Raw genomic sequence first — 27,733 nt, forward strand, 5'->3', positions numbered from 1 at the left:
TACTGGCCTTAGTGGGTAGAAGCCAGGGATTCTGCTAATGCACAGGACAGCCCCCCACCCCCGCAGCACACACAGCAAGAATTGTCCAGCCTGAAGTGTCAGTGGTGCTAAAGTGAGACACCCTGCTCTCTCTCTGCCAGGAAACGGTGTGAAGGCCTTGAAGTTGGGGTATGTCCCAGAAGGTAACAAAGGCCCTTGTGCGGGAGGTGGAAAGCAGGAGCAATTGCGGTGCCCTTTTCTAGCACCTGGTAGATAAGATGTTTAGGGCTCTGGTGTTTGTCCTGAGAACAGTGGGGTGCTATTAAAGGTTATATTGTACTGGCATCTAGTGGGTAGGGGCCAGAAATACTGCTAAATATTTTCTGATACACAGGACAGCCCTCACAACAAAACATCAGCCGCCTGGGAATATCAGCCACGTACAAACTGAGAAATCCTGGGTTAGTGGGAATGAGCATGACTGTGGTGTAGTCTACAGGAGCCTTGAACCAGGCTGGTGGAAGGTCATTGAAAGTGAAGTGTGAAGTGGATCAGCCGGGCGTGGTGGCACACACTTGTAATCCTAGCATTTGGGAGGCTGAGACTAGAGGATTGCGGTTCCCGGACAGCCTCAGCTACTTAGTGAGGCCCTTTGTAACTCAGTGAGACCCTGTTTCAAAATAAGAAATAAAAAACATAGGGCTAGGGATGTTACTCAGAAGTTGAAAGCCCCCCAGGGTTCCATCCCCAGACCCGCAAAAAAAAAAAAAAAAAAAAGGAATAGATCTGAGACTTTTAGGAGGCTAGACATCTAGCCTGTATGTTTTCATTCTCATTGCTGTGGCCTAAAATACCTGACAACCACACTTAGAAAAAGGACGATTTTTTGGGGGGGGAGGTGTTACTGGGGTTCCTGGAAGCCCTTTTACCTCCGGGCTAGACTCCCAGACTTATTTTATACTTTTTTATTTTAATGTGGAAACAGGGTATCTTAAGCAAGTACGGCTGGCTTCGAACCTGTGCGATCCTCCTGTCTCCGCCTCCCAAGCACAGGGATTACAAGCGTGCGCCATCACACCCGGCGGAAGATTTTTTTTAAAATAAAAAATAATAACTATTATTATTATTATTATTTTACTGGGGACTGAACATAGGGGCATTCTACCTCTGAGTTTCATTTTTGGCCCAGAGACTAAAATATATATTTTTTATTTTTATTTTTTTTATTTTTTATTTTTATTTTTTTGTGGTACTGGGGTTCCTGGAAGCCCTTCTACCTCCGGGCTACACTCCCATACCTATTTTTACATTTTCATTTTGGAAACAGGGTCTCCTAAGCCAGCGCGCAGCTGGCTTCGAACCTGCGCGATCCTCCTGTCTCTGCCTCCCAAGCGCGGGGATTACAAGCATGCGCCACCACGCCCGGCTAAAATATATATTTTTAAAATATATTTGTTTTAAAGTTGGAAACAGGGTCTTGCTGTGATGCCAGTCTTACTGCTTGCTGAGGCTGTCCTTGAGCATGTGATCCTCCTGTCTCAGCTTCCCAAGTATTGGGTATTACAAGAGTGCACCACCATGCCCAGCTCAATTTTATTTATTTATTTATTTACTTATTTATTGCGGTACAGAGGATGGAACCCAGGGGCATTCTGCCTCTGAGCTATACCCCCACTCCTATTTGTTCTTTATTTTTTAGACAGGATCTCTCAAATGTGCAGAAGGCCCCACTAAACAGGTGAGGTTGGCCGTGGACCTGCGGTCCTTCTATCTCAGCTAGGCATGGTAGAAGATTTATTTGCTCACAGTTCCGGAGGTTTCAGTTCATGTTAGGCCAGTCACATCTGTGGAGCTCAGCTGGTGAGAAACAGAGACAGGGAAGGGGACTCTTTGACATATGCATAGTCCCCATGATTCTTAATGACCTACCTACTCTAGCCAAACTCTACCTGCCTATGTTACCACCCAATAAATCCATTCATCCATCATTGGATTTCCCCACTGACGAGATTAGAATCCACTGATGAGATTAGAATGATTCAATTATCTCACCTTTTAACATTTTTGCCAATACCTGAGGTCTCCAAGGGATATTCTATATCCAAACCATGGCACCAGGTTCTCTACAAACATCCTGAGATACAAAAGTGAGCAAGAAAGAACATATCACGTGCTTTTCCAGACCCTAACTAGGTGCTCAGTGAATCCTTAAGGGCATCAGAATTTGTTTTTGTTCACTGGTTGTGATTTAGCCTAGTTCAGAAAGGTGGCTTAAATGAGGTGTCTAATGTGTACAAAGGCCTGTGAAAAGTGCCTGGTGGAAGATGCTGGGTAAATGCTAATTAAGTGCCATATGTCCCATCTCGGGATTATTTTCCTGGCCATGATGCCCAGGAGACCCGTCCTCTGGACTGATGCCAGTTTATTAATCCTTCTTTAGAGACAGCAAAAACAACACAGTCTCACAGTAGTCATTGTGCTTTATGGTGGTGTGATAGTAGAGGGGGCAAGTGCTTTATTAATTTAATACAGCTGGTACTTTATAATTACTATGCAGGCCAGGCATGGTGGTTCACACCTGTAATCCCAGTATTTGGGAGGCCGAGACAGGGGGATTGCAGGTGCAAAAATAGCCTCAGCAAGTAGTGAGACAGACCCTCATCAACGTAGTGAGACCCTGTTTTTAAATAAGAAATAAAGCACAAAAACATAGATCAATGGAGCAGAATAGAGGACTCAGAAACAAATCCACACACTTAGAGCCAATTGATTTTTGACAAAGGGGCCAAAAACATACACTGGAAGAAAGATAGTCTGTTCAACAAATGATGTTGGCAAAACTGGTTAACAATATGCAGAAAACTGGAAATTAATCCCACTTTCTCATCCTGCACAAGAGCCAATTCAAGATGGATCAAAGACTTAGAAATTAGACCAGAGACCTTGAGGCTCCTTGAAGAGGGCATAGGTCCAACACTGCAACACATAGGCACAGATAAACACATTCTCAACAAGACCCCAAAGGCACAAGAAACTAAAAGGCGAATCAATACGTGGGATTGCATGAAACTGAAGAGCTTCTGTACAGCAAAAGAAACTGTTAAGAACCTCAATCGAGAGCCAACAGAATGGGAGATTTTTGCCACTTACTCTTTCGATAGAGGACTAATATCTAGACTATACAGAGAACTCAAGAAACTCAGCATTAAGAAAACAAAAAACCCAATTAAAAAAATGGGCAAGTGAATTAAATAGACACTTCACGAAGAAATTCAGATGGCCAATAAATGCATGAAAAAATGCTCAACATCATTAGCAATCAGAGAGATGCAAATCAAAACTACACTTATTTCATCTAACCCCAACTAGAATGGCACTCATTCAAAACACAAACAACAACAAATGCTAGCAAGGATGTGAAGTAGCAACTCTAAAACACTGTTAGTGGGGCTGGGCGTGGTGGCGCACGCTTGTAATTCCCGCGCTTGGGAGGCTGAGACAGGAGGATCGTACGGGTTCGAAGCCAGCCTCAGCTACTTAGTGAGGCTTTCAGCAACTTAGTGAGACCCTGTTTCCAAATAAAATACAAAAAAAAAAAGATCTGGGAGTATAGCCCGGAGGTAGAAAGCCTCTGGGTTCCACCCCCAGTACCACATAAAACACTGTTAGTGGAATTGCAAATTAGTGCAATCACTTTGGAAAACAATATGGAGAATCTTCAGAAGAATGGGAACAAATCTACCATTTGGTCCAGCAATACCACTTCTGGGCATCTACCCATAAGAAAGGAAACCAAACTACCAGACTAATGCATGTGTATTGACAAACTATGGAACTAGCCAAGATGTCCATCAACAGATGAATGGATCACAAAACTGTGGGATATGTACACAATGGAATTATACTCAGCCATAAAGAAAAACACAATTACATCATTTACAGGGAAATGGAATTGGAGGACATTATGCTAAATGAGATTAGTCACAAAAAAGAAATTGGATGCTTCCCCTAATATGCGAAAGCTAAGGAGAAATGGGTAACAGAAGGAACTCTAGATGAAGAAGGAGAGCCTATAGAGGAGCAAATAAGTGACCTAATGAGGAGATGGGAGGGGGAAGAGGGACATTCTCTAAAGCACATGATGTACTTGAACAAACATATCAAAGTCAATCACTAAGCCAAGCATGGGAAGGAGGGATGGGGAGGGAATGGCGTGAGGATTAGGGAAGGGCTAATTGGGTGATGTGAGCATGTATGTCTACACAAGACTTTTATCCCATTAAGATGTATGACTACAATGCACCAATAAAAAAAATTAAAAATGAATAATAAAATTGGACTGGGGGTGTAGCTTGAAGATGCATTTGCCTCTGTGTTCAATCTCCACCACCACAAAAAATTACTATGCAGACTTCCTCTATAGTTTTTTCTAAAATGCGACAAACCAGTGTAATGAATGGCATATATTATATTATGTCTTTTTAAATTTCTCCAATCTTGAAACAATTTGTTCCCATCTTGTGATCCAGTTGCAGTATCTTTAGCAGGTGATTAGTCAGCATGTATATGATTCATACATGCACTAAATTAAGCAGGAAAAAATTATCTTTCAGAAAAGTTACAGAATGAAATGCATCTTATGATTAGATTAAAAGCCTTAGGCCCACTTTCAAATTACTTCCTAAAATTGTTTCCCCTTTTAGGATTTGGTTTGTCCTTTCCCCTCCGTAAACCTTTTTTTCTTCATGACCGTTTTCCATTAACCTTTTTTCTTTTTCCCATTAACTTCAAATTGATAAGACTTTCCAAAATTTCAGGATTTCTTCATGCAACAGAGATTTATGGAGGTGTTTTCTCTGGGCCAGGTTCTCTGCTGTTTACCAGAGACAGGAGATTGAAAAGTTGGTATCTGCTTTTGAGGAACTCATAATTCAGACAGGGAAATGGAGAAACGAATAGAATGAAAATGCATTGGGGACAACAGCAGTGAAATAAGAAGATGAACAAGTTCAACACCTTGAGTGATAACAGCAGGGACTGTTATCAAAATGATAAAACCAGCACAGAGAAAGATGGGTCGAAGGAAAATGGAAAAGGGCAAATGGAGACTAGAGTCCGAGCAGCAGTGAGACAGGCTGCTCTTCAGCGGAGCATCCCCTAAGGCACAGACACTTTCTGAGGCTCCAGAGGCCCCGGGCTGTTCCAGGAGCTCAAGGAACAGTGAGTAGATTATCACAGGTTGACATCTTTGCCTCCGAGGAGCAGAGGAGGCTTCATAGTCACCGGCTATGTCCTGGGGACCTGACAGGCACAGTTACTTCCTTTTCTTCAAAGAAGTAATGAAACCCATGGGGGAGGATGATGCCAATAAACGCGATGACAAGTAAATTATTTGCTGCAGAAGGGTTGCCTTCCGTAGCTGGGAGACTCTCATCCTAGCCATTTGGGGAACATTTCTTGGTTGGGGAGGAGATCTGTGGCCTCTGTCCACTTCCTGGAAGATATTGTTTCAATATGGAATAGCACTGCCGGTGACCAAGCAACCACAGCCTGAATCTGTGATATCCTTCACTGGGTGGGTGATTAACACCATTACCAAATACAGAGCACACGTGCAACATCAAAGTCCCAGGGCAGGCTGAGTCCCCAAAGCATCCTTTTTCAAAGCTTCTGGAAGCTGCAGTCGAGTATGACATGACCTTCTCCCTTTCTGGATGGCACCGTTACTCATTGAAATGGGTGTCAGCAATCTCTGGTTTCACTGGCACGCAGCCTGGAAGATCGTTCTGTCCTGGACACGAGGAATTTGAAGAGCATTTAGTGTCTTAAGAATGGGCTCTACATGCCTGCAGCAGCTACAGTAACAACCGGGATTACATAATGATGCTAATTTAAAAAATTATGGGTGGCGCACGCTTGTAATCACCACACTTGGGAGGCTGAGACAGGAGGATGGCACAGGTTCAAAGCCAGCCTCAACTAATTAGTGAGGCTCTCAGCAGCAACTTAGTGAGACCCTGTTTCCAAATAAAATATAAAATAGGTCTGGGAGTGTAGCCCAGAGGTAGAAAGGCCCTGGGTTCCACCCCCAGTACCCCCCCACACACACACACACACTATGGTAAATGAAGTTGAAGAGATAGGCGTGGGCGCCAGGCAGGCTTCCTCGATAGGGTGACATCTGTACTTGGTGTGGAAGCAGTGGCTAGGGGAAGAAAGGGAAACCTTCCTTTCCCCCTTTAAAGTGAATGATAATGTAGGTGTAAAGGTGTGGATGAGAGGCATTATTACCTGGAGCAAAAGTAGTTCTGAAGAGCTGCAGCACTTTGCTTTTTTTGTTTGTTTGTGGCACTAAGGATTGAATCCAGGGACATTCTACTTCTGAGCTGTACCCCCAGTCCTATTTTATTTTTATTTCAGAGTCTTACTAGGTTGAAGAGAGTCTCACTGCATGCTGAGACTGTCCTTGAACCTGTGATCCTCCTGTCTCAGCCTCCCAAGTACTAGGGTTACAGGCCTGGCCCACCGCGCCTGGTGAGCTGCAGCACTTCAGAGGTGGGAAGGGATTGAAGCTGGAGAGGCAGGTAGGGGCCAGGTTAGGACTAGCATATTGGATGGTGCTAAGGAATTTGGCTTCATCCTGAAGAAAATAGAACCATCAAAGGGAATAATATCAAATCCGTGCTTAGAGCAGTTGCTCTAGGAGTAATGTGGAAGGTGAATTGCAGGTGGAAGAGAACTGGCAGTCACTGTCAGCTCTCACCACGCTTGCTCCATTCTATTCTGTTCTCCACGGTACAACCAGAATACATCTTTAAAAATGTGAGTCCAAGCCAGGCATGGTGGCACACGCTTGTAATCCCAGCATTCAGGAGGCTGAGACAGGAGGATCACGGTTTGTGGCCTCAGCTACTTAGTGAGACCCTTTGTAACTCAGTGAGACCCTGTTTCAAAATAAAGAATAAAAAATAGGGCTCAAGGTGTCGCTCAGAGGTAGAATGCCCCGGGTTGCATCTCCGATACCACACACACACACACACACACACACACACACACGCACGCACACACGCACACACAAATGTGAGTCCAATTATGGTGTGCCCATTGCACATAGTAGAAAATTTCAGACTCTTTCTAGTAGTCTATGTATAAAGTGTGAAATGTGCTGACCTGCCCACTCTGTGTGTGTGTGTGTGTGTGTGAGAGAGAGAGAGAGAGAGAGAGAGAGAGAGAGATTGATTGATTGGAAACTGAACCTGAACCCAGGGGTATTCTACCTCTGAGCTTCATCCATTATTTTTTGTTTTGAAACAGGGTCTTGCTAAATTACTGAGGCTAGCCTTGAACCTGTGATCCTCCTATCTCAGTCTCCCATGTGCTGGGATTGCAGATATATGCCACCACAGCTGGTTTGGCCTGCCCTCTTCTGAGCAACCTGGATTGTGTAACCACTGTGTATCATGTCACCATTTGTACAAAATAGTCCCTAACAAACTACCTTCAAATTTGCTTGCTTAAAGCGAGAGCCATAAACTACACCTGTTTTGTATGGCTTGTTATTTAAGAATGTTTCTACATTTAAGTTTTTAAGGGTTTTTTTTTTTTGTGTGTGTGTGGGTTTGGAGATGGAACTCAGGGGCATTTGACCTCTGAGCTACACCCCCTGCCCAATTTTTTTTATTCTTTATTTTGAAACCGGGTCTCACTGAGTTGCAGAGGGCCTCACTAAGTAGCTGAGGCTGTCCACGAACTGCGATCCTCAGGTCTCAGCCTCTCAAACGCTGGGATTACAAGTGTGCGCCACCACGCCCGGCGAATTTTTTAAGTTTAAAGAAGACTACTCACAACAAAATAAAAATTACATAAAATTCAAATATGAGTGTCCATAAACTAAGCCATGCCCATTTGTTTGAGTGTTACGCCCATAGCTGCTTTGTATTTAGCACAGTGGCAGAATTGACTCATTGAGACAGAAACAGTATAGCTCTAAAGTCTTAAGTTACTTGCTGCTTTGCCCTTTTCAGAAAAATGTTGCTGATTCATGATGGCAATTATTTACCTGGGCATAGTGGACATGCCTGTAATCCCAGTGCTTAGTAGGCTGAGACAGGCTTGCAGGTTTGAGGCAGGCGTATAGTAACTTAGTGAGACCCTGCTTCAAAATTACTAGAGGGACACAGATATACCTTGGTGGTAGAGCACCCCTGGGTTCAGTCCCCAGTATCTGTCTGTCTCTCTCCCCCGTGTCTCTGTCTCTCTGTCTCTCTCCTCTCTCTCTCTTACACACGCACGCACGCGCGCGCGCGCGCGCACACACACACACACACACACACACGCACGTCCTCTGGGATGGGCAGGTCAGGTTTGGGCTCACTTGGCTGTACTCCCGATGTGTCTCTTTCTCCTTGGACTGGTGGACCCGCCTCTCTCAGAGCTTTGACAAAGCTACAGAAGATCAGGTAGGGAGCCGGGTGTGGTGGCACTTGCTTGTAATCCCAGTACTCGAAAGGCTGAGACGTGAGGATCGCAGATTCGCAACCAGCCTCGGCGGCATGGTGAGACGCTCCGCCACCTAGTGACAACCTGTTTCAAATAAAAAAATGACCCTCTGCAACTCAGTGAGACTGGGTTTCAAAATACAGAATAAAAAATAGGGCAGGGGGTAGGGGTGTAGCTCGGAGGTCGAAGGCCCCTGGGTTCCCCCACACCCCCAGACCCACAAAAAAACACAAGCAAAAAATGAGTCTGTGGCTCAGAGGCAGAATGTCCCTGGGTTCAGTTTCCACACACGCACACACACAAACACACAAACACACACACACACACACACACACACCAGGTGGTCTTTGCAAACCTTTCTGACCTTGGGCCCACAACTAGTGCAGTCACCTTGGTTTTGTTCCCAGAACACAGTAAACCTGTTCCTGACCTGGCTGCTGTGCGCTGGCTGTCGTGCACAGCCTGCGGGGCACCAGCCTTCCATCCTCTTTGACTTTCCTTGTGTGTGGGCTTGGGCTCTGGCACACCTTCCCTCTCTTCCTTTCCATTTGGCCTAGGGCAGTCTTTTCCTCAAGGTCATGCCTTATCACACCCCCCTGGTTTTCTTTCCATTTTTATAGTAGTTCTGTGGGTCTTAACAAAAGCATAGCATCATGGATCTGTCGTACTGTATCATACGGAATAGCTGCGCAGTCCTGGAAAGGCCCTTGCCCTGCGCTGCCTGCCTGTCCTCCCTCCACAAGGAGGATGGCCAGCCTTTTTACTGTGCTTTTGTTGGAATGCCATAGAGCTGGGATCAGACAGTATGTAGCCTTTTCAGATTGATTTCTTTTGACTTGGTAATATTTATTTTCCCACCATGTCTTTTCATGGCTCAATAACTTGTTTGCTTTTATTACTGAGTAATAATCCATTGCATACACGTACCTATTTGATGATCCATTTACCTACTGGTGGACATCTTGTTTGCTTCCAGTTTTTAGCAATTATTCATAAAGCTGCTACAAACATTGGTGTGCAGGTTTTGCGGAGGTAAGATTTTTTAGCAGAATTGCTTAAATACCTAGGAGCATGATTGCTGGGCCGTGTTCAGCCTTATAAGGCACTGCCAAACTATCTTCTAAAGCGGCCGTTCCATCTGAATTTCCACCAGCAGTGAAGGAGCGTTCCTGTTGCTCACATCTTTACCAGGTGTCGGTGTTTTGGATTTTAGCCATTTCATTATGTGTGTAGTGGGAGCTCATTTTAACTTGTAATTCTTTAGTGACATGTCATGTTGAACATCATTTTATATGCTTATTTGTCTTCTTTGGTGAGATGGCTTCAGATTTTTTTGCCTGTTTTAAAATTGAGTTATTTCCTTATTGTTGAATTTTAAGAGTTTCTTACATATTGTGGACATTAGTGTGTGTGTGTGTGTGTGTGTGTGTGTGTGTGTGTGTGTTTGGTACTGGGGAATGAACCCAGGAGCATTTCACATCCGAGCCACTCCCTCCCCCCACCCAGCCCTATCTTTATTCTTTATTTTGAAACAGGGTCTCACTAGGTTGCGGAGGGCCTCACTAAGTAGCTGATTCTGGCATAGAACCTTCAATCCTCCTGTCTCAGCCTCCCAAGTACTGGGATTACAAGTGGGCGCCACCACACCTGGCTATATTGTAGACATCAGTTCTTTATCAAATATTCTTAACAAGTATTTTCTCTCAGTGTTGATTTATGCTTTCATACTTTTAACTGCTTCCCAGAGCAGTTTTTAATTAATTAATTTATTTATTGTGTACTTAGGATTGAACCCAGGGACATTCTCTTTCTGAGCTGTACCTCAGCCCTTTAAAAATTTTTTTTCAAACAGGGTCTTCCTAAATTGCTGAGTCTCTGAGTTGCTGAACTGACCATGAACCTGCAATCTGCCTCTCAGCCTCCCAACTATTGGGTTCCCAGGCATGCACCACCATGTCTGGCTAGAAGTTTTTCATTGTAATGAAGTCCAACTGATTACTTTCTTTAATAGATTGTGCTTTTGTGTTGTAACTCTGAACATCATTGTCAAATCCAGGGTCACTTAGGTTTTGTCTTATCTTCTATTAGCTTTATAATTTTGCCTTTGACTTTTAGTTCTTTGATTCATATCTGTATAGTTGTATAAAAGCTTGGATAAATATTTAAATAATAATATTTAGTGAATTATACTAAAGCATTGTGAATGCTATTTTTAAGAGATATGAACAGTTTGCTTATAAGTATTTTACTCATCATAATCATGTGAAATAGATACATCATTCTACAAAAGGAGAAGTTGAGAATAGAGAAGTGCTGTAGGTTTATGCTACTGATAAGTACTGGGTTTCAACTCATGTTTTCTGGTTGTAAATCTTACCTTCTTTGCACTGATACCAGCCCCCCTGCATGTCAAACCCAGGGCCTTACACATGCTAAGCATGCTCTCTACCACTGAGCTCCAGCCCCAGTTCTTAATATTCCCTTAAATACATACTTCCCAAGCATGTGTAAGGCCCTAGGTTCTATCCCTACCCTGCCAAAAATAAAATTTAAAAAGGCAGAAAATAGAAAATTGATGTGATGCTTTACAAATATAATGCTGGCCCTCAAAAACTCTCTTACTTGCCACTTAGAGGTTTCCCTTCACATACCCCCTCTCTAAACTATTTCCCTCAGAGAATCTACTTTTCTCTGCTACAAGGGTGATTGTTGATAAAACTGAAGTACCATGCAAATTCTTTATTACTATTAAAGAATTGTGAAATCATTGAAGGTAGTTTGTTCTACTAGTTTAAGATGTTTCACACGTCTGAGCTTCCATTTTAATAAATCAAGATATTTAAGACCAAATGTTGGTCAGTTTTTACAAAATGGCAGCCAAAGTCAGTCTTAACTTCTTGATAACAGAGAAAGGGCACACACTTACTGAGCACTATCAAGCCAGGCGCTCCCACCCACTGAATTACTGTAGAAAGGTTTCACTGTGAGGCAGACACTGCAGTGGCTTATTTTCCAGAGGGAAGCTCCAGTCTCCTGGTGAGGCGGAGCTCGGCGGCCTGGGCCCTCTCATGCCCGTGTTGTTTAGCTTTGAGGAGGCTGCCTCTCTCACTCTTATTTACACAGAGTTAGCTTTGTCAAATGCACATTTATGAATGCAGCCATTCAACTAACTGAAGCTGACACACCAGTTATTCAGTGACCGAGAACTATCTCCCTGACATGTTTTAAATAATATTGGAATTGAACCCAGGGCCTCACACATGCTAGGAAAGTACTGTACCATTGCACTGCACTTTTTGAAAAATTTTTTTAACTCTTCCAAAGTCTTTTACTATTCATACTGTTACAGGTATGAGACATCAGCATAAAGCTTTCTGTTTACAGAGCTTGTCTTCCCTGCCTCTTCCTTCCCATGCTCTTCCCCTGCTCTGAAGAACAGTAATCACAGATGAGGGAGCTTTATTGGTCACATAGATCTTAAAAAAATATATTTTATGAAGAAATAAGGTACCTCCCCCAAACAGTATTTGTCAGTGATTACTAAACTGCCCAGAGGCTCACCTTCACCCTCCCTCTAGTGCTCAGATCAGCCCCTTTGTACAGAGAATCCAATCCTGTTTGGAACTGGCCCAGTGCCGTATAGCAGACTGCAAGGCTGTGGGGCCAGCTTCAGGAGTACTTTTCCTCCTTTTATGACCACCGAGACCAGTGTTTGGATCTGATGTGAAAGGGAACTGGAGAGTCTTTTTGAGATTTTTTTATTTTGCGATAAAGTTTCACCATGTTTCTCAGGCTGGCCCCAAACTTGTGATCCTCTTGCCTCAGCCTCCTGAGTAGCTCGGATTATGGCTGTGTGCTCACATGCCTGACTCAACAAACACATTCTTTATTTTCATAACTACTATTATAATGGTTTAAATGTCTTGCCATTATAGTAATGATGGTTCTGAAAGCTGTGCCTTGTTTACTCAAGGCTTTTAGTGTGCCTGGCACACTCCTCAGGCCCTTTAGACAGCATTCCTTTTTATTTTACTTTTTGTGGGTCTGGGGATGGAACCCAGGGACATTCGACCTCCAAGCTACACCCTCAGCCTTTTTTTTCTTTTTCTTTCCAGTACTGGGGATGGAACCCAGGGGCATTCTACCTCCAAGGTACACTTCTAGCCCTATTTTTTTATTCTATTTATTTTTTGAAACAGGGTCTCACTGAGTTGCAGAGGGCCTTACTAAGTATCTGAGGTTGTCTGCGAACAGAGATCCTCCGGTCTCAGCCTCCCAAATGCTGGGATTACAAGTGTGCGCTACCACGCCCGGCTCAGCCCTATTTTTTATTCTTTATTTTGAAACAGGGTCTCACCAAGTTGTGGAGGGCCTCACTAAATAGCTGAGGCTGCTCACGATCCATGATTCTCCTGTCTCAGCCTTACAAATGCTGGGGTTAGCCGGGCGTGGTGGCACACACTTGTAATCCCTGCGCTTGGGAGGCAGAGACAGGAGGATCGCGCTGGTTCAAAGCCAGCCTCTCTAGCTTAAGAGACCCTGTTTCCAAATAAAAAAATACAAAATAGGTCTGGGAGTGCCCAGAGGTAGAAGGTCTTCCACGAACCCCAGTGCCACCAAAAAACAAAACAAACCAACAACAACAACAACAAAAAAAAAAAACGAATTCTGGGGTTACACATGTGCGCCACCATGCCTGGCTCTTTATGCATCATTTCAAGTGAGAATCACTGTTGTACAGCAGACCAATGCAACAGATATTATACACCATTTATAGTTGAAGCGACTGAGGCAGGGATACTTGTGGATTGCCCAAGGATTCAAAGCTGCTAATTGTAAGGATGGGGTATCTTACGTTCCCAAATCCAGTCTTCTCTTACAGGACTCCATGTTAATTTAATATGATCTTGATATTAAGAGAGTATTTATTGAGCCGGGCGTGGTGGCTCAATAATCTCAGCATTCGGGAGGCTGAGACCTGAGGATCGCGGTTCGTGGACAGCCTTAGCTACGTAGTAAGGCCCTCTGCAACTCAATGAGACCTGGTTTCAAAACAAAGAATAAAAAAAAAAATAGGGCAGGAGCTGTAGCTTGGAGGTCAAATGCCCCTGGGTTCCATCTCCAGACCGCCCCCCCCCACACAAAAAAGATAGTATTTATTAAGAAGATGGTCTATAATGAACTCTTCTGGGTATGAATTGGATGACAACTGGCATTTTAAGCAGCTTTCTACCCTCAGGTAGCTTATAATTTGATTGATCCAAAAAGATGCTAAAATGGGAGAAAGATAAGCAACCAAAAACTACACAGAGTAAGAGAAGAAATGTCACAGTCTCGGGGGTGACTAATTGCCAAGCAGATGGTAGAGACACAACTTACTGAGAGACTGAGAAGGGCGTATTTAGGTTGGTTGGGCTGGAGAATATGGAATGGTTTTTCTTTCTGATATAGCAGAGCGCTTCACAGATGACAAGATTAATGTGTCTGATGGAGGAAGGCATGCGGCATTTCTTGGCCATTTGTGAAGTGTGTCCTTGATGCCTTCTCCCCATTTTCTGGGCAACCCACCAGCCAAGCACAGTTTTATTGAGCTTAATCTTTTGTGGTTTATTTTACAAAAACAATGGATAGGCTGGTTGTCCTTTTGTAAAGTACACCAAGATACTGATAGAGAATCACTTCTGTTTATACTCAGTAAATTGATACAAATCAATACAATGATAATTTTGAAAGTAGGTACTCATATTTAGCAGATTAGATATCATTTTATGAGTTTGCTACTGTGTAAGATACCAAAGGTAGAGGTCACTGCCCCTCCACAAGGAATTTGCAGTCCTTTTGGAGAGACAAATTGCATGTATAACGCCATCTTTACTGTGAGAGAGATGAGGCCCTTGGACCCCACCAGCTTTCATCTTTACTCATCTGCTTCTCCTGTGTCATTAAATGACCCCACTGCCCCATTCACTCACCTTTACTGGAAATACTGAAAACCCAGAAACCACGATTGATTCTCTCTCTCCTTCATCCCTTCATCTAGTATGGTAGCAGATCCCTCCAAGGCACCCTCTGTTCTCCATTTCAACTATCAACACTCTTTACATGTCTTTATATGTCTCTTGTTTATTCTTTAAGACTCTGCAAGTATATGTGTGTGTGTGTGTGTGTGTGTGTGTGTGTGTGTGTGAGAGAGAGAGACAGACAGACAGACAGACAGACACACCGAGACCCCTTTCTCTTTGTTATCCAGAAGGGTCCACACTCCTTCAGTGCAACTACAGCCAGCAGTAAACTTCTCTACTAAAAACCAATATAGAGAAATGGGGAGATGTTGGCCAAGGGCATAAAGTTTCAGTTAGGATTAATAAATTCTTCTTTTTTTTTTTTGGTGGTACTGGGGTTCCTGGAAGCCCTTCTACCTCCGGGCTACACTCCCAGACCTATTTTTTACATTTTTTTTTTTAATTTGGAAACAGGGTCTCCTAAGCCAGCGCGGGCGGCTGGCTTCGAACCTGCGCGATCCTCCTGTCTCTGCCTCCCAAGCGCGGGGATTACAAGCGTGCGCCACCACGCCCGGCGGGATTAATAAATTCTTAAGACCTTTTGTACTGCATAGTGACCATAATTAATAGTAATACATTGAGCCGGGTGTGGTGGTACACGCTTGTAATCCCATCATTTGGGAGGCTGAACAGGAGGATTGCAGTTCGCAGCCAGCCTCAGCTAATTAGTGAGGCCCTGTGCAACTCAGTGAGACCCTGTTTCATAAATAGAGAATAAAAAAACGGGGCTGGGGGTATAGCTCGGAGGTCGAATGCCCCTGGGTTCTATACCCAGTACCAAAAAAAAGTAATATATTGTATACTTAAAAATTACTAATAGAGTAAATTTTAAATATTCTCACCACACAAAGTTAGTATATGAGATGATGGCTATGTTAATCAGCTCGATTTAATAATTTCACCATACACACACACATAAACATGGCAAAACATATATATGTGTGTGTGTGTGTGTGTGTGTGTGTGTGTGTGTGTGTGTGTATATATATATATAATCTCAAAACATCATGTTATATACCATAAATGTAGATCATTTTTGTTTGCCAATTATATATTAGTGAAGCTTGGGGGAAAAACAATTGACTGTACTTCCTTGAAGTCAGGTAACTGACTTCTTTGTAAACCTATAATGAGATACATTAGACTGCCTGTAAGTGTTTATTTTGTTTTGTTTTGTTTTTGCAGTACTGGGGATGGAACCCAGGGGTATTCTACCTCTGAGCTACACCCCAGCCCTATTTTTTATTCTTTATTTTGAAAAAGGGTCTCACTGAGTAGCAAAATGCCTCACTAAGTAGCTAGGGCTGTCCGCGAACCCGCGATCCTCCTGTCTCGGCCTCCCAAATGCTGGGATCACAAGCGTGCGCCACCACGCCCGGCTTCAATCAGTGTTTTTAAATAAATAAGCTGAATGAGAGAATTATTCACCTGTGGTGCTTATGGAGCATCCCAGTAAAAGGGAGGCTGTAAAGAGAGAGGCCAGCGCTCAGAGCCTGAAGGTCGCGAGCAAGTGTAGCAGCGCAGCCGGCCCCTCTGTGGCCAGCCGTGGTCAGGTGACTAAGAAAGCAGAGGCAGGCAGGGTCATGATAAGAAAGCAGAGGCAGGCAGGGTCATGATAAGAAAGCAGAGGCAGGCAGGGTCATGAAGCCTCCTTGAAGGAGGAGCATGTCTTTCCTTTTCCTTCCTCTCTGCTGGCTTGAATGGAATCCAAAGTTGGCTGCCAAAGCACCGCATCCTTGTCAGGGGCCAGAGCCTTGGGGTGGGGGAATAGGAAGCTGGGAGAAGTCTTGGGAAGAAGGAGAGCACTTCAGGAAGAGGCACAGGATAAAAGCAAACCAGACTGAAGAAGCTGACCCGGCAGAGGAGGTGAAACAGAGCCACTAGAGTGATGAGGAACGCCAAGAAAGTGTTTCAAAAAACAGGAGCCAGGCAGCTGTTAGAATGGAGTAAGAGCCGGGCGCGGTGGCGCACGCTGGTGATCCCAGCGTTTGGGAGGCTGAGACAGGAGGATGGTGGTTCGCGGACAGCCTCAGCTACCTAGTGAGGCCCTCTGCAACTCAGTGAGACCCGGTTTCAAAATAAAGAATTAAAAAAAAAAAAAAATAGGGCTGGGGGTGTAGCTCGGAGATCGAATGCCCCTGGATTCTATCCCCAGACCCGCAAAAAAAAAAAAAAATATATAGTAAGAGAGAGACCCAGCAAATGCCATTCGTTTGACAACGTGGGGCCTTGGTGAGGCCACAGGAGGGGCAAGGACAGAAGTGGCATGGGAGGGGTTGGTGCGTGGTGGGAGAGTAGGAGGTGACCTCGAAAGGGACAGAGGGGCTGGAAGGGATGTGGAGCAAAGGAAAGGTTTTCCCGAAGTGCTCAAATGTATTATGTATGGGGTAGCTACTAAATGGATGAATGAATCTTAATTCGTTTTAACAATTCTCAGTGAAATGAAAGTCATACACGCTTAGTTTTTGATGCAAAGAAACCACTGTTTTTTTTTTTTTTTTTTATTCTAGGTGGTTCTCGAATGGAGTCGGGATCAATACCATGTTTTATTCGATTCCTATAGAGACAATATTGCTGGAAAGTCTTTTCAAAATCGGTGAGATCTATTTTGCAAAGTTATCTATTATTTAGACTTGAACGATGCATTATAAAATCATTCATGCTTTTAATGTCATGGTCAAAGGTGTTGGAGATACGATTTCATATATTCAAGGATACAGTATGGTTGTCTGAAGAGACCTTGTAGTTCTTTCATTTTATAGGAGAAAACCCCGATTCCCAAAGAATGATCCTCGCCTTGCAGTTGGGGCTTGTTAAGTTTGTTAATCTCATTTTGTCTTGCCCAGTTCCATGAGTTGAAGGGAATTTCAGCCCCTTCTAGGAGAGGAAGCCAGCGAGAGCCCTGGCTGGCCGTTGGCAGTACTGTTGAGCCCTGTGTTCCTGCGGCCAGCTCAGGCCTGGGCCCCGCTCGGGTCACCACTGCTTGGTGCATGGTGTTGAGGAACAGCGAGCAGCTACACAGTCGGGTATCCTGAGCCCCGGAGTCCTCCGGCGGCTGCTCTGAAGTACGGCTGTTACCTTTTCTTTTCCTTGGGGAATTTTTATTTCCTCACAAGACAGGGCTAAAAATGGAAGCAAGTTTTCCAACATCTTTCTTCCCTTTTTTAGATGCAATGTGTCACATAGGTCCTTTTTGTTTTCTGTCTATAGTACTCATATTTTCTATCATAAAAGCAATGTCTATGGTGGAAAACAGTTTTAAAAAAACAGAAAAATAAAATGTCTCTCTCTGTTCCATTTCCAATTTTCCCTCACTCAAAGGAACTACTGCTTTATTATTTATTATTATTATTATTATTATTATTATTATTATTATTATTGACAGGGCTGAATTTGGGATTGAACTCAGTGCCTCTTACATGGAAAGCAAGCACCCTACCACTGAACTTCATGCTAAACCCTTTTTCATTTTTACGTTTATTTTTATTTGGGGACAGTCTCGCTAAGCTGCCTTGGCTGGCCTTGGTCTTGTGAGCCTCCCAAGCAGCTGGGAGTATAGGCATGTAAACTACCTTGCCCAGCTGGAACTACTACTAATGGTTTTTTTGGTGCTTCTTTGATTGTTATTCTAACTTTAAACTGAGTCCTCTTTTTTATTTACACACTTCTATTTAGTATCTGAGAAACCTAACACCACATGCAAATTCCAAGGCACATGCTTATCAGGCTCATTCAAGGAACCAGGGCCAGCATTTATCCCTATGCAGAGAAAAGAGGGACAAATATAAATTAACCAAAGTCACCTCACTCCCAGCTTTCCAGGTAGTCTAATGCTCAGACTAAACACAAATTTTTAAAAATTGCTTATGTGACATATTTTAAAAAGTTGGAGAGGGGAGGCTTACATATTCCATAGCTTTCCTGTGAAAATAATTATTTGCTCTTAATGATTATAATAGAATCAGGAGCCAGGCATGGTGGCGCATACTTGTAATCCCCATGCTTGGGAGGCTGAGACAGGAGGATCGCGCAGGTTCGAAGCCAGCCTCAGCTACTTAGTGAGGCCCTCAGCAACTTAGTGAGACCCTGTTTCCAAATAAAGTATAAAATGGGTCTGGAAGTATAGCCCGGAGGTGGAAAGCCTCTGGGTTTCACCTCCAGTACCACAAAACAAAACAAAACAACAACAACAAAAAAAAAAACCCATTGGTGTGAATTAGACTGGAAAAGAGAGAAAAATCATTGTAAATATAAATGTGAAGCCAGGCATGGTGGTGTAATCCCAGTACTTGAGAAGCTGAGACAGAAGGATTGCAGGTTCAAGACCAGCCTCAGTAATTTAGCAAGGCCCTCAGCAACTTAGTGAGACCCTGTTTCCAAATTTAAAAAGTAATTTAAAAAATAGATCTAAGGGGCATAGCTCAGAAATAGAATACCCCTGGGTTAAATCCCAAGTACCACACACACTAAGTAAATAAATAGTAAATAAATGTGAACTCAAAAAACATAACATATCTAGAATGTGAAACTCATTTGGATCTTAATTCAACCCAATCAAATGAGTCAGTTGTTTTCACTGGATGTGAAGGTGGTAAGTGTGAATCTTCCATCCTAAATACCCCTGTCTTGGTGACCACAGGAGAAGGAAGGCTTTATCTCAAAGGACTCATTATCTATGACTCAGATCCAAAGCAGCAGCGACAGAAATCTCAGACGATCTCTATTTTAACTACTGTTGAGGTGAACACTAAGGTCACTTAATAGACCATCAGTTCTACATTCTTGAAAGTAGGCAAGAAAACTGTGTGTCTGTGTGAACTGTGATTTTTCCTACGTACTCAAATCAACATGAGGAAAGAGACTGAGTACAGAAGACTTGAGATACCAGTTTTCTTCAATTAAATGAGACATTTGCATAAATTTAGCACAGTGCCTTTCTTCTCACCGTATTTTTTGTTTTAGAAAATATATTTTTGAACCAGGCATGGTGGCGCACGCTTGTAATCCCAGTACTTGGGAGGCTGAGACAGGAGAATCGCAGGTTCAAAGCCAGCCTCGGCAACGTAGCAATGTTCTCAAAAACCCAGTGAGACCCTGTTTGCAACTAAAGAAATAAATTGGAGGTAGAATGCCTCTAGTTTTGACCTCCAGTACCCCCAAAAAAGAAAGAAAAAAAATATATTTTTGAGCTGGGCTTGGTGGCCTGTGCCTGTAATCCCAGTACTTGAGAGGCTGAGACAGGAAGATTGTAGGTTCAAGGACAGCCTCAGCAAGTAGTGAGACTCTCATCAACCTAGCAAAAACCTGTTTCCAAATAAAAATAAAATAGGGCTGGGGGTGTGGGGGTACACGTTTGTAATCCCAGTATTTGGGAGGCTGAGACAAGAGGATTGGGGTTTGTGGACAGCCTCAGCTACTACTTAGTGAGGCCTTTTACAACTCAGTGAGACCCTGTTTTAAAATAAAGAATTAAAAAATAACATCAAGCTGGGCGTGGTGGCACACACTTGTAATCCCAGCGCTTGGGAGGCTGAGACAGTAGGATCACACAGGTTTGAAGCCAGCCTTGGCTACTGAGTGAGGCTCTCAGCAACTTAGTAAGATTTTGTTTCCAAATAAAGTATAAAAAATAGGTTTGGGAGCCGGGCGTGGTGGCACACGCTTGTAATTCCAGCATTTGGAAAGGCTGAGACTGGAGGATCACATTTTTATTATATATGCCATAGTTGGATTACCTTTCAATTGATTTTTTTCACACCTCTGTTATGATCTTACTCTCAAATATACTAAAAAAATGTATTTAAACTGGTGGACCTGTGGTTTTCCCGTAGGCTCTGTCTACCCATGCCGATCGACGTGGTTTACACCTGGGTGAACGGCACCGATCTTGAACTACTGAAGGAACTACAGCAGGTCAGAGAACAGATGGAGGAGGAGCAGAAAGCAATGAGGTAATAGTGACTTTAACTAAACAAACACTGAAGTAAGCATACCCTTGAGAAGGGTAAGGCGCTTTCCCAGTGCTGCTCAAAGATCTGATGCACCCCCTTGGTTCTTGGTGCCTACGAGGACCAGCCACTGAAGCCAGATGCTGGCGTCACTCTGATGGCCACTTTATGAGTGACGGCTTGGTTTCCAAGGGGGCTGAAGGTGGAGCGCTTCCCAAGGGAGCCCGGGGCTGTGCTTCTCATTTGGAGCCCCAGGTTTTGTATCTTTATGAAAGAAGTATTTACTATGCAAAAATAGCTTCATGGTAAGAAGAGTTATTTCCTTGGGAAGTAAGTCTTTTAACTTGTTTCTATTTGAAAAAGACAATCAAAAGTGTATTTCCCCTTCTTTTCATATCAGATCATAGACTATAAAATTAGAAACTTTGGTACTTTCTAATTTATTTATTTATTTATTGGTACTGGGGATTGGACCCAGGGGCATTCTACCCCCGAGCTACACTCCTAGCCTTAGTATTATTATTTTAATTTTGAAACAGGGTCTCACTAGGTTCATCAGAGTCTCACTACTTGCTGAGGCTGCCCTAGAACCTGCGATCCTCCAGTCCTAGCCTCCCAAGTACTGGTATTGCAGGTGTGTCCTGCCACGCCCACTAGCACTTTTTAACTTAATACCCAATTTTGGTCATTTCATTTGCTGTAGCTGGGAAGGGTGCAGCAACTGCTGACAGTCCTCAGAGCTGCAGCGCTGGCCGGTTTAACTTCTACTCTCACTCCTCAGGAGTGTTTGCTGGGAACCTCCCCACTCTTTTTTTTTTTTTTTTTTTTTTTGTGGTACTGGGGATGGAACCCAGGGGCATTCGACCTCTGAGCTACACTCCCAGCATTATTTTTATTCTTTATTTTGAAACAGGGTCTCCCTGAGTTGCAAAGGGCCTCACTAAGTAGTTGAGGCTATCCACAAATCGCGATCTTCCAGTCTCAGCTTCCTGAATGCTAGGATTACAAGCGTGGGCCACCACGCCCGGCTCACCACTCACTTCTTTATAAATGTGCACCCCAGTTGCAGGTCATTGGCATGTTAAGCTGTAACAGATGTGTTAGAGGATATAAGACCATTCCAGTGCATGAAGATGACTGATGGCCTGCTTTCTTGCTTTACTAGTAAAATATGAAAGTTTATATTCTAAGTGAACTGTCTTAGATACAGTGGGAGGTACAGTAATGTTGATAATATGTCATTGGAACATTTGCATTATTTGAGTTTTAAGTGTTATAAAAAATACCACTGCAATCCCAGTACTTGGGAGGCTGAGACAGGATGATCCCAGGTTCAAGGCTCATCTCAGCAACTTGGTGAGGCCCTCCACAACTTAGTGAGACCCTGTTTTCAAAAAAAAAAAAAAATAGGGTAGAGAGTATATCTTAGAGGTAGAAGAATGTCCCGAGTGCAATTCCTAGTACCACACACACACACACACACACACACACACACACACACAGTCCCTCTTATTCACATTCACATTTTTTGGCTAGCACTATTCCATGCATATGTAACGAATTGCGTTTACTCTTCACTAGAGAAATCCTTGGGAAGAACACAACAGAATCACCAAAGAAGAGGTAAGCTTTTTTTTTTTTTTTTTCGCTACTGGAAATGGAACTCAGGGGCATTCTGCATTGACCTACACTCCCAGCCCAATTTTTTAATTCTTTATTTTGAAACAGCATCTCACTGAGTTGCAAAAGGCCTTGCTAGTAGCTGAGGCTGTCCGTGAACTGATCCTCCTGTCTCAACCTCCCAAATGTTGGGATTACAAGCGTGCGCCACCATGCCTGGCTGAGGTGAGCATTTTTATTTCCTCCCAGGCATAAAATCGAAGGACTAAAGTGAAATTTTCATGCTGCCTCTTGTTTCTGTTGGGTCCACAGTATTGTGTTTTCACCCTACCTTCGCTCTTCTGCTGGTGTTTGACTCCACATTAAGTGCATCCATTAGATGAGTAACTGCAGGGCTGAAGGGCAAGGCCGACTGAGAGCTCGGGCATGTGGGTTCTGGCCAAGCAAAGCCTCCTTGTTGGTGGGAGGGTAAGAGTACTGACCTGGCTTGGCCTCCTCGAGCTCTAACTTTACCCAGTGTGTTGACTATAAAACATACCTAACATTTACTTATATGTTCAATAGTTCCTTATCTTTGGGAACTGTCACATTATGGACCTAGGCAGGGATTCAGCCTAATGACAAGAATCAGATATGTCTATATTGCTAGATATATTTGATTTGAATCAGATGTGACTCTGATAAGTCCTTAGAACAAGATTGTCTCACTGACAAGCAGAACTCTGTTATCTGCCACTTCCCCACTTAAATTAGACTATATATAGGCTATCGAAATGTTTCCCGCCCCCCTAGCAGTGCCCACAGGTTTTTCACTGTGGATTAGATTTCAGGACCATGGTTGAGGGCGTGTTGGTGTTTCTTTGCAGTGAGAAGCAGCTGGAGTGTCTGCTGACGCACTGCATCAAGGTGCCCATGCTTGTCCTGGACCCACCCCTGCCAGCCAACAGCACCCTGAAGGACCTGCCATCTCTTTATCCTTCTTTTCATTCTGCCAGCGATATATTCAATGTTGCAAAACCAAAAAACCCTTCTACTAATGTCTCAGTTGTTGTTTTTGAAAGCACGAAGGATGGTAAGATCTTGTGGATATTTTTAAATTGTGTTATCATTGATGTCTGAATAACAAAATTCTGACTGGAATAGAAATAATTCAATTTGGGAAATGTCTTCATGCACTACAGGAGCATGACTGTGCTGTCATTGTATTGGCTTTGTATGTCATCCCTAAATAGCAGAAAAGGATTTTGTGCTGAACACCATCGAGGACTTTCTATCTGGTTCTCATAAATACCTTATTTCCTGGATCTACATTACTGTGGAGGCTCTTTTTGTACCAAATAACTCCTCAGCAAGGTTTTTGCTGAAGTTTGGGCAGAACATACCTGGAACACTCATTCATACTGTACGCTCTGAAACATCTAGGTATAGGTGTTATGGACTGAGTGTTTACATTTCCCCCGCATTCAGGTGTTGAGTCCTAAGCCTCACTTTGATGGTAGAGAAGGTGGAACCTTTGGTGAGTGATTATGCCCTGAAGGCGGACCCCTCATGAACAGGATTAGTGCTCTAATAAGAGAAGCCTCTGATTCTCCCTGTGCCCTGCACCACGTGAGGTTACAACCAGAAGAGGGCCCTCACCAGAACCCGGCTGTGCCGGCAGCCTGATCTCGCACACCAGCCTCTAGAGCCGGGAGACACACTGCTTCTGTTGTTTATAAGGCAGCAGGTGATTTGGCTAGATAATGGACTGCAGTTGTAACTCCAGCTTAAAACTGTACCCACACATCATCTTAAAGTCCCATCCTCCCATGTGGCCACTGAGCTCTGAACCCTGCCGGGGTCCCTGTGCTGTGGGTCTCTGCTGGGAGGCTCTCTGGGTTTTACTTTTGTAACGTGAAGGCTGTCCTGTTCCCCTTTACATGGAGCCCAGTTCTCATGCTCCCATCTGTTCATATCATATTTCCAAGCTTAAATCTTTGGAATCATCTCTGCCCCCTTCTTTTTCCTTCATAACTAATAATTGACCTCATCTCAGCCTTTGATTTGGGGGGAGGGGTCTGGAGATGGAACCCAGGGGCATTCGATCTGAGTTACACCCCCTGCCCTATTTTTTATTCTTTATTTTGAAACCGGGTATCACTGAGTTGCAGAGGGCCTCACTAAGTAGCTGAGGCTGATGGGGTCTCAACCTCCTGAATGCTGGGATTACAAGTGTGTGCCACCATGCCCAGCTTATTCTTTATTTTTGAAACAGGGTCTCACTGAGTTGCTGAGGGCCTCACTAAGTAGCTGAGTCTGTCTCCGAACCGCAATCCTCCAGTCTCAGCCTCCCGCCCGGCTCCCAGCATTTGATTTTATTTTTGGCAAACATTTCTTAGATTTGTGTTTGACTCCTCTCCTAGCTGCTCATCTGCCTTTGAAGTCTTCCAAGTCTGTCAAGCACACAACTGTCAAATAAATACAAAAACCTTGATCTTACTGATCCTCACTCTTCGAAGAGGATGTTTAGTAGTATATGTTTGCTTTTCACGTGGATATAAGACTCCTTCTCCTGGTCCTCAGGACTCGGCCCTCGTGGTCTCCATTGTGTCCATGACCCTGCACCGTGTCCCCTGTGCCACCCTGCAGCTGCCAAAACTATTACATTGTGAGGCGCTGGGCCTCCCTGCATCCTGCTCTGCTGGCCCATCTCCTGTTCTTCTCAGCCCATCTCAACTTCTTTCTTCTCCATGGAGCTCCTGGACCAGGACATTCACAATGCCTGCATTTTATTTTTATTATTCAGTATACTTAAATCTAAATCATAATTTATTTTTATTGTACATGTGTTTATGCTATTCTCATATAATTTCTTTGATCAGTTTATATTGTCAGTAATGTATAACAGAGGGCCGGCTCCCTGGTACTTAAGCTATATAACTAAAAAAGTTTGGAAGGAAATCGTAACTTTCCAAGTACAAATATCTCCCCTTTCACACTGGAGGTCTGTCTCTGAACACGTCAGACTTCAGCAGTCACACAGCCCGGCCCTGCAGCCTAAACCTGGGTCTCAGCAGAGTGCTGTTTCAGTCACACTTACACTCTTTGTTTCATGGGAAATGGTCTCCTTGATGGCAATTCATTTGGCCTCTGGACTAAACTGGCTTCTAGGAGAAACTGCTTCCTTTAACTTTCTCACCCAGGTTGAAGTAGTACCCACTGTGGTCATACATAATGTGGCCCCTCCCCCGTGTGATTTTTCTTTTCATTCCTAGTATTTATTTATTTTAGTTAGTTATTTTTTTTGTGTGTGTGTGTGTGGTATTGGGAGTGGAACCCAGAGTCTTTCTACAGATCTGGGCTATCCTCCTAGACCTATTTTATATTTTATTTGGAAACAGGGTCTCACTAAGATGCTGAGAACCTCACTAAGTAGCTGAGGCTGGCTTCGAACCTGTGTGATCCTCTTGTCTCAGCCTCCCAAGCACTGAGATTACAAGCATGCGCCACCACGCCCAGCCATTTCTAGTATTTTAATTGTCTCTTAGGGGCTTTTAGTATTCTCATTTGCTATTCTCAGATTACTTTTTTTTTTTTTTTCAATAGTGGGGATTGAACCCAGGGGCATTTTACCTCTGAGCTATACTCCCAGCCCTGCTTTATTTTTTATTTTGAAACAGAGTCTCACTAAGCTGCAAATGGCTTCACTAAGTAGCTGAGGCTGGCCACGAACTTTCAATCCTCTGATCTCAGCCTCCCAAGTACTGGGATTACAAGCACTCACCACCAGGCCCAACTCAAATTTTTGTTGTTGTTGGGGGTCTGGGGATGGAACCCAGGGGCATTTGACCTCGGAGCTACACCCCCTACTCTATTTTTTATTCTTGATTTTGAAACAGGGTCTCATTAAGTTGCAGAGGGCCTCACTAAGTAGCTGAGACTGTCCGCGAACCACAATCCTCTAGTCTCAGCCTCCCCAATGCCGAGATTACGAGCATGCGTCACCATGCCCGGCTCAGATTACTTTTGTTTACCATATTCTTTATTGTAGTTGAAGATGCCCAGGCTGGACTGTTTAAAGGAAACAGCAGACAGACAGTTTGGAGAGGCTACTTGGTATGTTACTTTAAATTTAATTGTATTTTCGCATTAGACTAGAATAAAAGCGGTTTTTCTTTTAGAATCTATTTCTCTGAGACAGTTTACCTGTGTTAATGAGTGTTCACTTAAGTAATCTTATTTTGAAGCTTGGATCGTATAGTCGCTCTTTCCTAGTTTTCTCAGCTGTGATATTTCACCAGCTTCATGATAAGGAAAGTGTGCTGAGTTTTTTATTCCCACCTACTTTTTTTTTCAGACAACTGATAAAGAAGTCCCTGGGTTAGTGCTAATTCAAGACTTGGCTTTCCTGAGTGGATTTCCACCGACATTCAAGGAAACAAGTCAACTGAAAACAAAATTGCCAGAAAACCTTTCTTCTAAAATAAAACTGGTAAGAGAGTAGACCAAGAGCCTCCGGTATAGCACGTCTTCAAAGTATCGCCAGTGATCATAAGAGGCACACAGGGACTCTGCCACCACAGTGTTTTCATAAAGGTAGCCCTTTAGAGAAGAACCTCACTCCTTACTCTTAACTTGGGCAGAACTCTAAGAGCTTTACTGGGTTTGCTGGTTTCACAGGATTCATTTGTTTCCAGATGAGTTCCTACTCTGTGCCAGGTGACGTTTTAGCCTCTGTGGACACAAGAGTGGACAAAACAGACCCAAGCCCTGGTCGCACATAGCGGTATAAGGGAATGAGGGCTTGGAAGGAGGGGATGGGGAAATCGTGAAGGCAACCAGTCCACACAGACCCAGCCTGCATTTTCATTAAAGCTTTCACTCGCAAAGTGATTGTGCTTCAGATGACTGGAACAGTTGAAGATGTGCAATTCTCATGCACCAATAGCTAACTGGAGCATTTATGTGCTTATAATTTATACTTAATAACTCCTCAGGGCCGGTGAGGAATGCCATTGGGTTCGGTTGACTTTGGAAGCTGGCCTGCGACGTGCCTTTCCCTTAACACGTCCTGCCTTCAGAGCAGAGTCTCTGATAGATTTAGGACTGTACTTGTGGGTGTGCTTTCTAGTTGACTCACATCAAGATGCCTGCTATACTGTCAGGAATATTCCGGGTTGTAAAGCGTGCTTCTCTTTGTCTTAGAGCAGAAGGCATAAAGTCATGGGCTCAGAATTTCTTAGGCTCTGGTATCTTGGTTTTATGAAGAAATGCCCTTTGAGCCGGGCGTGGTGGCGCACGCTTGTAATCCCCTCACTTGGGAGGCTGAGACAGGAGGATCGAAGCCAGCCTCAGCTACTTAGTGAGGCTCTCAGCAACTTAGTGAGACCCTGTTTTCAAATAAAATATAAAAAAGGTCTGGGAGTATAGCCTGGAGGTAGAAAGCCTCTGGGTTCTACCTCCAGTACCACACACACACAAAAAAAAAAAGGCCCTTTGAATTCTGCCACTGATTTGCATTTCCTTGATTCTTCCTTCTCTTGTTGTACATGATTTTAACAGTTTGGGAGGTTGAAGTGTGAAGGTGACAATAATGGTGGGGGCACTGCGATTCTGGGAGTCATTTAATTCCTGTCTTAACTATGC

The 27,733-nt window shown here is 43.7% G+C and overlaps 1 protein-coding gene across 4 annotated transcripts in view; it reads left to right on the top strand.

Moving 5' to 3' along the window:
• GNPTAB (N-acetylglucosamine-1-phosphate transferase subunits alpha and beta) overlaps positions 1–27,733 on the top strand; it is a gene marked incomplete at both ends in the record, with an annotated part of 80,787 nt that overhangs the window by 11,878 nt on the left and 41,176 nt on the right. For 3 of the 4 annotated variants that reach the window (XM_080706656.1, XM_080706657.1, XM_080706659.1), the window contains 6 exons: positions 17,051–17,136; positions 20,372–20,491; positions 22,070–22,111; positions 22,975–23,180; positions 26,139–26,203; positions 26,445–26,579. In XM_080706656.1, coding sequence (XP_080562782.1) covers positions 17,051–17,136; positions 20,372–20,491; positions 22,070–22,111; positions 22,975–23,180; positions 26,139–26,203; positions 26,445–26,579 — 654 coding nt within the window. The remainder of the gene's footprint in view (positions 1–17,050; positions 17,137–20,371; positions 20,492–22,069; positions 22,112–22,974; positions 23,181–26,138; positions 26,204–26,444; positions 26,580–27,733) is intronic. The other variant, XM_080706658.1, reaches the window with a different exon arrangement.

The sequence above is a fragment of the Muscardinus avellanarius genome (assembly GCF_963383645.1).
Source record: "Muscardinus avellanarius genome assembly, chromosome: 11".
Classification (NCBI taxonomy): domain Eukaryota; kingdom Metazoa; phylum Chordata; class Mammalia; order Rodentia; family Gliridae; genus Muscardinus; species Muscardinus avellanarius.